This window comes from Centruroides sculpturatus, unplaced genomic scaffold, assembly GCF_000671375.1.
Source record: "Centruroides sculpturatus isolate CEXI.00-Female unplaced genomic scaffold, Cexi_2.0 scaffold864, whole genome shotgun sequence".
NCBI classification, from domain to species: Eukaryota; Metazoa; Arthropoda; class Arachnida; order Scorpiones; family Buthidae; genus Centruroides; species Centruroides sculpturatus.
This window is the reverse complement of record NW_019385187.1, coordinates 160,225-172,825: the sequence shown is the minus strand read 5'-3', so window position 1 is coordinate 172,825 and position 12,601 is coordinate 160,225. Positions and strand designations below refer to the sequence as shown.

At 27.0% G+C, this 12,601-nt stretch overlaps 2 protein-coding genes across 2 annotated transcripts in view; both read left to right on the top strand.

Moving 5' to 3' along the window:
* The first annotated feature begins 4,264 nt into the window (after positions 1-4,264).
* Positions 4,265-6,496, top strand: LOC111635905. Its single transcript, XM_023381041.1, has 3 exons — positions 4,265-4,465; positions 5,963-6,068; positions 6,440-6,496. Exons 1-3 carry the CDS (start codon positions 4,295-4,297, stop codon positions 6,481-6,483), a joined length of 321 nt encoding a protein of 106 aa, XP_023236809.1. The 5' UTR covers positions 4,265-4,294; the 3' UTR covers positions 6,484-6,496.
* Positions 6,497-6,795: 299 nt separating this feature from the next.
* The window catches only part of LOC111635910, an 18,815-nt gene continuing 13,009 nt past the window's right edge, over positions 6,796-12,601 (top strand). Inside the window, exon 1 of the mRNA XM_023381048.1 lies at positions 6,796-6,902. The gene's annotated coding sequence lies outside the window, so the exon portion shown is untranslated. The remainder of the gene's footprint in view (positions 6,903-12,601) is intronic.

Below are 12,601 nucleotides of genomic sequence, written 5' to 3'. Positions count from 1 at the left end.
CATGCCTTACGCCGCCCTTGGTCATAGAAATGATGTAATTTGAATATATAATATATATAAATACGTATGTCAAGTTATATCTTTATTACTACGTAAAATATATTTAAGAGTTTACGACCACTGTGCTGGGTGATACGTTGTTGAAACAAAAAAAGTTATGCATTCCATCACGTACATAAACAGTGTCGTAATTCACCAAGTGCAAATCAGCAAATTCGTAAAATTTTTGTTTATTTTGAACAATCCGGATAATCGAAAATCCGGATAATGGAGGTCCGGATAATGGAGGTTCTACTGTAGTTCGTTTGATTCTTGGCAATTCTCTTCAGCGGTAGGTGTTATATAACAATTACTATGGTTGTATTGAATGTAAATGGGGTTTGCTTGCAAAACCTCTGCGGACGAAGTCGCGGGTAACAGCTAGTAAATAAATATAAACAAACAACACTAACCCGACAACATTAAATCTAAATACCAAAATGATTAATTTACTGTGTTTTTGTTATTTCTTACTCCTGTTTCTAGGTATTCGGCCGAATAGTGATTAAATATTCGTTACATCACTACTACAGTGGAGCATCGATTATCCGACCCCCGATTAACCGTCACATCGGTTAACCGACCGTTCTAGTCGGCAAAGTTCAAATGTCCGCTAGTGATGTGGCGCTACAATATTCGGCTATCTCTTGGCTACTTTAATATTATTTTTGGTAAATTTTTGCGTGTTTTAGCTGGCAACACTGACTGGACAATAAAAGGGAGGCCAGTATTTAAACGAGAATTAATTTTCTAATTATGAGTGGTTGTTTGTTTTGTGAGCAATAAAATAATTTTTAACGATACAACAGCGACGACTATTATTTAAAAAAAATTTTGTTAGGCTTAATCAACGCGAACTAGGTTAATAGCGATAAACTAATATACAGTACTAATTACATGGGAAAAACTAATACATTATTAGTATATTATATTAGCATATTTTGGCATTTTTTTCGGTTATCGACCAACCCGAGTCCCCAATTGAGTCGGATAATCGATGCTCTACTGTATTTACATATAGGCCTATATTAGTTTTTCTTCTAAATTTTAACTCTTTCTCTCTCAGGGTATTAAAATGACTTTTTTGATGTCCACGGAATGATTTGGCCAAGCCCTTCATCCTACCGTCTGGCATTTATCTCAGCATTATTCTACCGTTACTATCTGATATTTATCTCCTGTGTCATCCTACTGTCCATGTAAATTAGTAGCAAAGTTTTGGATAAAATTTATAATTTCAACTACGAAAGTCCATAAGCATACAAAATATAAAAGATATTGAATTACCTTTATTTAACTTTACATTAAATATGATAATAAATAATTTAATATTTATAGAAATGAATAGAGACAAGTTTCAGTTTTTGAATTCAAATAACCTAATTATTTTCAAGAAATTATTAGGACATAAATAAATCTATATTGTTTGGATATAGGTCTAATTAACTGTTGACTATATCCTGTTTCGTTCAAAAAATGAGGATAGATTTGCATAGCCTAGGTTATATCATCTAGATAAATATATAATTTTCCATTTTCTCTTTTCATATATTGCTTTTTGTATAAGAAATATTGAAACCAATTAAAAAGAAAACTCATTATCGATCAAAAAGAAATGTTCAAATAATTTTATAGAAATGAATAATTTATATGCAAATTCTAAAAATATTTTAAAATTTGCACATACAGTATTAAAATAATGACATAAAAATGACGAACAAATACAGCGGCAACTAGGTACTCGAACTGTTGCCAACTGAAACAATTCGGTATTTGAGCACAAATTCTGGAAAAAAGTCGCTCGATACTCGACTGAACAATCGCGACCGGCTACAACAAATTATCGATTAATACAATATTTTTATTTTGTTATCCATAGAAAATTATGATAAAAATATGAAGAAGTTGCTGATATTTCTGTTCAAGATCAACAAATAAGTTCAGATGACGATACTTTGAAAAATGAAAACGCCTTCGTTTAGCTAAAATTAATATTAACAGTAATTGTGCTGTTAGTTAATTATTGATTGGAAATAAAGTATTGATTGCTTTAATAAATACATTTCTCTTAGTAACGAGAAAGTATAGTATACTTTTGTTAACGTCTGGAACGTAACTCTACGTTTTGCATTAGTCCTTTGTTTCGTATTCGGATTCGCATAACACGGCACTTTTTCGGAACGTAGCCTATCTACCGTTTTATTCGAGGGATACCTGTATTTATATATGCATATTAATGCCACTTTTACTTATAAACATTAAACTCATTCAGGCCTTTAATTAATAAAAATTGATATACTTAAATTATATAAAATTATAATTTAAGTATATCATCTAAGTTAAAAAATTGATATAACAGACCCACCGTGGAGCAAACTGCGGCTCTTCTAGACCTTTACTGTGGCTTCCGCATATTTATATAATTTGTTTTTATTTACAAACTTGATACATATGCATAGTTAAGTGTGATATATATATATATATATGTATATAAAGTCTATCTTAAATATATATATATGTATATGTATATAAAGTCTATCTTAAAAAAGACTTTGAGAAAATAAGTTTATTATAGATTAATTTCTTTTCTTTATATACAGTAAACAATGAACGAAGAACACTTATATAAATGTTCTTTCATTAATTACTGTAGAAAGTTTATGGGTTTGAGTTAGGACACTAACTGTTTAAAATTCAAATTCGGTTCATACGAACATATCCTAACGTAACTCGCATAACTTAAACGGGCAACTGTAAGCTTAGGATATGTTCGTATGAACCGAATTTGAATTTTAAACAGTTAGTGTCCTAACTCAAACCCATAAACTTTCTACAGTAATTAATGAAAGAACATTTATATAAGTGTTCTTCGTTCATTGTTTACTGTATATAAAGAAAAGAAATTAATCTATAATAAACTTATTTTCTCAAAGTCTTTTTTAAGATAGACTTTCTTGCCTAAACGCGTGCATTCTTATGAATGTGATTCGAGTCAAACTATTCTCCTAAGCTGACTATCATAAACTGAAATTATGCTCATGGAAATATATTTTTAATTACATAATATTACGAAATGATGATCAACAAAAAGTTTAGCCATTTGGTTCAGTCATATAAGGGGGGAGGGTTTATTGTACTCATTTTGTTCTATTATAATTATATAGAACAGGAAAACAATTCAATTTTCATAACTAAATAATTAACAAGTAATTTCAAAATGGCAAAAAAATTTTATACATAAAAGTTCAACAGTAAATTCATAGTCTACATTTCAAATGGTTGATGCTGCAATCGTATAGCCTATTCCGGTCTAAATTTTAATTGCTCTTGATTCTTCGAAGCCATAATTCTTAATTTATATTTTAAAAATAACAATTTACATAAAATTAATATATTTGAAAATTATACAGTTTATATTGATTTAATCATTATATAGTTTATTTATTTAAAAAATTTCTGCAAGAGTAAGATAAAAATTTATCTCAATCCATTTGAAATATAAATCGATGAATGTAATGGAATGACCAATATATATTATCAGTGAATATAAATATATCTTCTTAAGCAGCATATATTTGAATGTTCAATAAATCAATTAAATTTTTACATTAACTCCCTCTCATCTATGTGCATTAGTGCACATTTATCATATTCTGATAGGAATTGCTGATACACCTAATTGAATAAACAAAAACGATTAGACATTCAGTGCATCATGTAAAAAATATTGTAGCATTCTACAACATTTTGTGCATTTTATGCCATTATTTTCGTAATGTCACGTGTTATTTTTAATATTGAGACAAAGAACATAAAGAAAATCCTTAGTGTAATTCTAATGTCCTTTTAGCCTTAAAAAAGAGCACATTTTTATATTAAATATTTTAAATTTTTTATTACAGTACTACATTAGGTATAATAGAGTATGAAGTTATTAAAATATATGAAATAAATCTAAAAAATATGAGTTAAATACGGATATTAATTCAACTTTTATCATGTAAACTAATTGATCCGAAATTCGTGATTCATGAAATGGAAAATTGATCAAATATTAGTAAACATGAAGATTTATATAAAGAATGTTCCGGAATATATTAAAGATATCGATTACATTATCAACCAATTGTAGTTGACATATCTTACATCATCCTTCTGACGTAGAATATCCCATTTCACATAATTTATAAAGCGAAACTCAAACATTATTTTCAGAATAAATTCTTTATCATTTCAATTATTGAAGCCAACAAAAATGGCAACTAGAATGAAGATAGCGCTTTTGAGTTCGGCATTATCATTATTTATGTTTGTCACTTTGTTTTGGATGCAGTTCGGATCTACGGAGATGGAAAATCCAAAGAAACCAGCTAAAATTTCTAAAAGAGATGATAAGAAATCACCCTCTACTAAAATAAGATGTGAAGTAAGTTCAAATAAGTTTACATTATATGCAGGAAAATTTGGTTTTATAATGTTTCTTCCTTGATTTTACTTGCTAAAGTGATATCATATATATATTATATCATTTTAACAAGTTTAATTTATTGGTTTATTAAATAATTTCGAAAAAAAAGAATAATCATGATTCATGGAAACGAAGGATCATAAAACAATTACGTAAAATTATAATTTTATGAAAGAATTTTTCATCCTCTTAGTAATAAATCTAACTAGATTTTTTTGCCAAACTGATCATCAATCAGTATTGATTTAATTTTGCCTTGATATGATATTGATTGATCTACAACTTCGGATCATTCTCGGATTACTTCTCTACGTTAAACAAAAAACTTCATGATGGTTTGAATACTGATATATTGTATTTTGAAATTTATTTCGAAAAATTAAACAAATTTTTTCAAAAGGATCATTACGTATATAAATAGACAAATATTTCTAAAGTTGTTATAAAAATTCTTTCCTAACGATTATTCTTTTACTGACTTCTGCTGATGAAAGTGTGAAGCCAGCTGAGATAAAGCAATATCATGTTTATATCTATAGTCTATATATAGAATCATTATTCTACGGAAAGAACAGAATAAACTTCAATAAAAATGAGATATTTTAATTATATTTTTGCCAAATAAAGTTGATTATTTTGCTATTTTACTATTTATATAGACCTACACTATGTTTTACGATTTTCTTTAAATAAACTGGTGATAAAATAGATGTTAAAATAGATAATTCTGGGAAACATCATTGGACTGTCTTATGTACTAGATTAGCCAATGCTCGCAGATAACATCAGATCTGACTACTGTATTTTATGGAATTAGCTTTCCTATATATAGACTATCATTTCCTACTTTTTCACGTCCATTTCGCTTTATCTTTCTAATTTATTTTTCTTTAACATTCTCAACATAAATCGGCGAGTGCTTCTAATTTTTCATAGTCATTCTCTGTTTTGACGAAGCACAGGAGACAAACTTAACAGTTGGATGGCCAAGATGACAAATGAATCAATTATGGTTCTGAGGTGTTGTGTTCGATCTATATCGGTTTAGAAATTTATGGATGGTTGAATCGAATACTGTACAATCCAATTTCTATCATGGACTTAGTCGACTTCAATAACAGACATAAAAAAGGCCTACTTAATTAAACACGGTAAAAAAATTTAAAAAAGGATAAAAAGTTAAGACAAGACAAATCTTTAACAAACACACTCACAAATAATAAATAAATAGATAAATAAATAAATAAAATTAAAAACAGAGTTTCTTAGAGTAGAACTATCTTATAAAAAATATAACATACTTTCCTCATTACTGTACAGTAGAATAATTATTTATTTTCCAATATTTTAAATGTAAACATATTTTAAATTGTATAAAAAATATCTGTATCTAACACGTATCCTTTTAGAATATAAGTTAAAGCAGATATTAATAATTATTTTGCACGAATATAGGAGAATGAAACTTTGATTTACGATTACGAAAGTCAAACGTCTCTTTGGGAGAAGAGTGGAGGGATACTTCATCTTTCTGCTTTAGTTTCAGTGAATTGTATGGGGAGTAAGTATTTTTTATATATGTATATATATTTATTACACTATACTTAAGAGCTATTCAAGTATTACGTCAGCAGTTTATGGGAGTAGGGAGAATGAGTCTTTCATGACTTAAGATTGCCCGATCGTTTATTGTTCTCCCCAGTCTTCAGAAAACTGTCTGAAAATAATTCCTGTGTATTTTGCTAACGATTTTAACTTCTGGGCAGATGAATTAGGAAGAGGGGTATCTTGATTTCTGATGACTGGCGATGATGCCGTAAGAGGGATAAAAAAAAAAATAAGTAAATTTATGCTGATGTAATACTTGCTCTCGAGGAATGATGATTTAATTGTTATTTTATATTAAAGTATTTTAATTTTATTTTAAATCAGAAGAACCAGTAGATGTAACTACGGACAGTTATAAATTANAATAGTTTTTTTTAAATTTTAATAATTTTTTAAAAATTTTCCTAAATCTTTCTTATTTTTCAGAGATTTCCTTAAATATTCTTAAATTTACTTATGTTTTCCCTATTTAATGCCCAAAAATTCTTTAAATTCATCGCCATTTTTCATTTTATTTTTTAAAATAGTTATTGTCTTTTATTATTCTTAAACATTTTAAAAACAAGAAAAACATTTCCTTAAATATTCTTAAATTTACTTATGTTTTCCCTATTTAATGCCCAAAAATTCTTTAAATTCATCGCCATTTTTCATGTTATTTTTTAAAATAGTTATCATGGAATCAATGTTTACAACGGCGATATCGAAAAATCAGAAGCATTTGAAAATCTTTTAAAATCAATTTTCATTCCATCTGGAAAAATACGAATTAACGAAGACAGTAAAAGTATGTAATAATTACAATCGAATTTAATACAATGCTATATTAACATAATAACTAGGCATTTTTCAATCGTTTTCTAATAGTATCACCCCAACATGGTAATTTTTGTCTTGCGGCACCCCTACTTCCTTATCAATGTAGAATTATTCTGCTTTACGTATTTTTACTATTAAGTTACACGTGAGAGGTGTTATGGCGCTGTTTAGCACTTATTTCGCGGAACTCCTAAAATGTCGTTGTGGCACCCTGTTGAAAATCACTGTAATAACGTATAGTAATGGAAGTTTTTAAGTTGTGCGAGACCCTTTACACAGGGTAGTTCCAAACTGCGAGAACAAACTTCAGGAATAGATACAAAGAACAGAAGTGGTCTTATTAACATATGTCTGGAAATTCACTGGTGCTGAGATAGATGACATCACTAGCATCATGAACTGCGTACACAGGATAACATTGCACAACCCTCTACTAAAATAAGATGTGAAGTAAGTTCAAATAAGTTTACATTATATGCAGGAAAATTTGGTTTTATAATGTTTCTTCCTTGATTTTACTTGCTAAAGTGATATCATATATATATTATATCATTTTAACAAGTTTAATTTATTGGTTTATTAAATAATTTCGAAAAAAAAGAATAATCATGATTCATGGAAACGAAGGATCATAAAACAATTACGTAAAATTATAATTTTATGAAAGAATTTTTCATCCTCTTAGTAATAAATCTAACTAGATTTTTTTGCCAAACTGATCATCAATCAGTATTGATTTAATTTTGCCTTGATATGATATTGATTGATCTACAACTTCGGATCATTCTCGGATTACTTCTCTACGTTAAACAAAAAACTTCATGATGGTTTGAATACTGATATATTGTATTTTGAAATTTATTTCGAAAAANCATAAACCTTCCAGGCGCGAGGCCCTTCGGACCGCGAGGCATAGGCGGTGGCCTATGCCTCGCAGTCCACGTCGTCCATGCCTTACGCCGCCCTTGGTCAAAGAATTGATGTAATTTGAATATAAATTATTTATAAATACGTATATCAAGTTTTTTATTACTACGTAAAATATATTTAAGAGTTTACGACCACTGTGCTGGGTGAGACGTTGTTGAAACAAAAAAAGTTATGCATTCCAGTGCAAATCAGCAAATTCGTAAAATTTTTGTTTATTTTGAACAATCCGGATAATCGAAAATCCGGATAATGGAGGTCCGGATAATAGAGGTTCTACTGTATATGCTCAAACTATCCTCCATGAGTTTCACACTTATGTATGACGATGGTACAACTGTGCGATCTCCCGACCGTTCTCATTTGTTTTTCTATATGTAAATATCATTTCTGACATTTTTATATGTAAATATCACCTTATTTCTGACAGGAATATTGTGTCATTCTCACAACATCACACACTTACACAATGGATCTTTTAAGCAGACAGACAACATACTGCATATTCCACTTTCACTGCTATGATTGCTGATAAACAGATCTGTCATGATGCCCACTGGTGTCATCCATCTCTATCGCATTTCTAGACATATGTAAATAGGACCTTTTCGTTCTTTAGTCTTACAGAAATCTACTATTAAAGTTTGTTCCTATAGTTTGGAACCATTCGGTATATGCTAATATAGTACAAACCCTATCATATGACACTTGACATTTTACATGGTCATTTTTGGCACTTTTAACTTTCTCACTTTTGTTACTTCCTTTCCCACGGGCACTACGAGGGTATTTTTTCCATGCTCATTATATGTTCGACCAGACCCACAATGGGGATAGCTGTCGGTGAGTGTAAAATTTCATTAAGTCCGACTCCATTCGAGATATGATACATGACCTTTTCTATCTCCTCACCCTTTGACTTAATCATTAAAATTTAATAGCAACAATGCCCGTATATAAAAATAATCCTGCCAAGTTTAAAAAAAATTTGATCATCCAGCCCTGCGTTTTAACGCTAAATAGACGCACTCACATGCACAGAGAGAGAGGCTTGTAAAAGTTTTTATATTTTTGAGCTCCGTCGAGAAATGCAAAAAATTGGGAGATCAAAATTTGTTCAATAGCCATACTTTCCCAATGTTATATTTTATAACAGCCGGAAATTAACATGGAACCTCAGAGATATCTGCCATCCACCGTTTACACGTCACAGTTAATATGTCTCGATCCAAGGAACTTGCAAAGACTAAATATCATCGTTGCAATATCGTAACTTCTCACATTAGAGATCTATCTGCTTGTGATATTTCCATTAAATGAAAGGTCGCCATATCAACAGTGAGTTTCGTAATCACCAAAAGAGGAGAAAGGAAAGCGAGAATCAGGAATTATGCAAACCGCCCATCGTCTGTAAGAGAACTGGCTGTCCATTTGCAAGAGGCATGGAGGAAAATACCACTCGAAAGATACACCAGAAGTTAGTGGAAAGTATGCCATGCAGACTGTCTGCTGCAAGATGAATAAAAATAGGTCTGGACACGAACGTTATTTTGCATATAGAACCGCCATTTTGGGGCTTTATGAATAGTGCAGGTTTTAAACAAACTTGTACCAGCAGTTAGTTTTATACGACATTAAACTAAAATTACATAAAAGTAGTGAGATTCCAGTCTAATAATAATTTCGGAACATTATGCAATCATAATTTTACGTAACTTAATCAAGTGATTTTAAATAAAGAGCAATCTTATTATTTGCTATCTTGATTGAAACTAATCAAATTCGGCGATAAAACTAATGCAGCTACTATGTAGGCATTTCCTAAAGTGGTGCAATAATATATTATATTATAGTAAAGAATAGACGGTGTTACTCAGAGGTATTTCCGTAAAGTGGGTGAAAAGAAGTGAGAAGAAAGTAGACGTAAGAGAAAGTATTGGTGGCAGGGGCCAAAGGGGATGGAAAAGTGGGAAGGAAGGAAGATAGAAGAGGAAGGGTCCCTGACGCGCATATGAATTTATTAATAGACGTAAACAGAAATAGTACAGAGCAAAATATAAGCATAACCTATAAACAGAATGCCCAGCTCGGGCTACAAAATAAAACACGATAGCAAACTTATGTACATAACATTATTTACAATGGCAGTGCTTTGCGAATTTAACAGATAAGAATGGCCGAGTACAGTAGTAGCAGTGAATACAGTGGCAAAGAGTGAAAGAGCTGTATACATTGATCAATTACATAGAAGATTACATTGCAGAGATAACTTAATGATGAAGCCGGGAGAACACTGGAGAGTTTGCATAGTAGAGAATTNAAAAAAAAAAAAAAAAAAAAAAAAAAAAAAAAAAAAAAAAAAAAAAAAAAAAAAAAAAAAAAAAAAAAAAAAAAAAAAAAAAAAAAAAAAAAAAAAAAAAAAAAAAAAAAAAAAAAAAAAAAAAAAAAAAAAAAAAAAAAAAAAAAAAAAAAAAAAAAAAAAAAAAAAAAAAAAAAAAAAAAAAAAAAAAAAAAAAAAAAAAAAAAAAAAAAAAAAAAAAAAAAAAAAAAAAAAAAAAAAAAAAAAAAAAAAAAAAAAAAAAAAAAAAAAAAAAAAAAAAAAAAAAAAAAAAAAAAAAAAAAAAAAAAAAAAAAAAAAAAAAAAAAAAAAAAAAAAAAAAAAAAAAAAAAAAAAAAAAAAAAAAAAAAAAAAAAAAAAAAAAAAAAAAAAAAAAAAAAAAAAAAAAAAAAAAAAAAAAAAAAAAAAAAAAAAAAAAAAAAAAAAAAAAAAAAAAAAAAAAAAAAAAAAAAAAAAAAAAAAAAAAAAAAAAAAAAAAAAAAAAAAAAAAAAAAAAAAAAAAAAAAAAAAAAAAAAAAAAAAAAAAAAAAAAAAAAAAAAAAAAAAAAAAAAAAAAAAAAAAAAAAAAAAAAAAAAAAAAAAAAAAAAAAAAAAAAAAAAAAAAAAAAAAAAAAAAAAAAAAAAAAAAAAAAAAAAAAAAAAAAAAAAAAAAAAAAAAAAAAAAAAAAAAAAAAAAAAAAAAAAAAAAAAAAAAAAAAAAAAAAAAAAAAAAAAAAAAAAAAAAAAAAAAAAAAAAAAAAAAAAAAAAAAAAAAAAAAAAAAAAAAAAAAAAAAAAAAAAAAAAAAAAAAAAAAAAAAAAAAAAAAAAAAAAAAAAAAAAAAAAAAAAAAAAAAAAAAAAAAAAAAAAAAAAAAAAAAAAAAAAAAAAAAAAAAAAAAAAAAAAAAAAAAAAAAAAAAAAAAAAAAAAAAAAAAAAAAAAAAAAAAAAAAAAAAAAAAAAAAAAAAAAAAAAAAAAAAAAAAAAAAAAAAAAAAAAAAAAAAAAAAAAAAAAAAAAAAAAAAAAAAAAAAAAAAAAAAAAAAAAAAAAAAAAAAAAAAAAAAAAAAAAAAAAAAAAAAAAAAAAAAAAAAAAAAAAAAAAAAAAAAAAAAAAAAAAAAAAAAAAAAAAAAAAAAAAAAAAAAAAAAAAAAAAAAAAAAAAAAAAAAAAAAAAAAAAAAAAAAAAAAAAAAAAAAAAAAAAAAAAAAAAAAAAAAAAAAAAAAAAAAAAAAAAAAAAAAAAAAAAAAAAAAAAAAAAAAAAAAAAAAAAAAAAAAAAAAAAAAAAAAAAAAAAAAAAAAAAAAAAAAAAAAAAAAAAAAAAAAAAAAAAAAAAAAAAAAAAAAAAAAAAAAAAAAAAAAAAAAAAAAAAAAAAAAAAAAAAAAAAAAAAAAAAAAAAAAAAAAAAAAAAAAAAAAAAAAAAAAAAAAAAAAAAAAAAAAAAAAAAAAAAAAAAAAAAAAAAAAAAAAAAAAAAAAAAAAAAAAAAAAAAAAAAAAAAAAAAAAAAAAAAAAAAAAAAAAAAAAAAAAAAAAAGTCAAAGGAACCATATCTCTATATGTAACACTTTGCGAAATATAGCCTCCCCGAAATTACCTACAGCCTACTTCCAGGCGGTATACACAATTACGCTGCGTGCTACACTAAGCCTATCGCGTGTTTAACAGACAGTCCAACACGGTGATCAGACAAACTAACGATATTTATAGGAAAAGAATAAAGAAAAGTCCGACATGCGACAACCCTTTGCCAAACATTCGCGTCCAAATGTGGAAACCCAACGGCATCAGTTCTGATCGCCAGCTTGCTTGCTAGCAAGTTATAGGTGTTATGGACAAAGTGATTAATACGGGCATTATGAATAATGTCCGGGCATTATGAATAATGACCAACAAAATCGGGCATTGTAATAAATTTCAATAATTTATCAAATTATGAATACTGCTACCACCTAGTCGGGCAAAGTGATAATAATACGTTGAGGAGTGATCATCCGGCATACGTTAGCCAATCAGAACTTACATCTTACTTGCTCACGCGTATTGCATTTAGTACCGAACTTTAAATTTAAATTTATGTGACCAGTAGTTAATCTTTCTTCTTTGACAAAAGTAACGATCATGAAGGAATCATTAAGTGATATGAATAATCGCTTCAACAACCGATTAAACGAGTTAAAAACCAAAAGGGCTGAAGAAGTAGCATATGGTCTTTTAGATATTTTTACAATTTTCAGTGCACCAAGTATTCTACAAAGCGATAATGGCAGAGAATTCGCCAATAATATCATCAAACAAATGTGTAATATGCGGTCCGAGTTAAAAATGGTGCATGGAAAGCCCAGGCACTCACAAAGTCAGGGTTCAGTAGAAAGATGTAATCAAGACGTAGAAAATATGCTTAGTTCTTGGTTGGAGATTAACAATA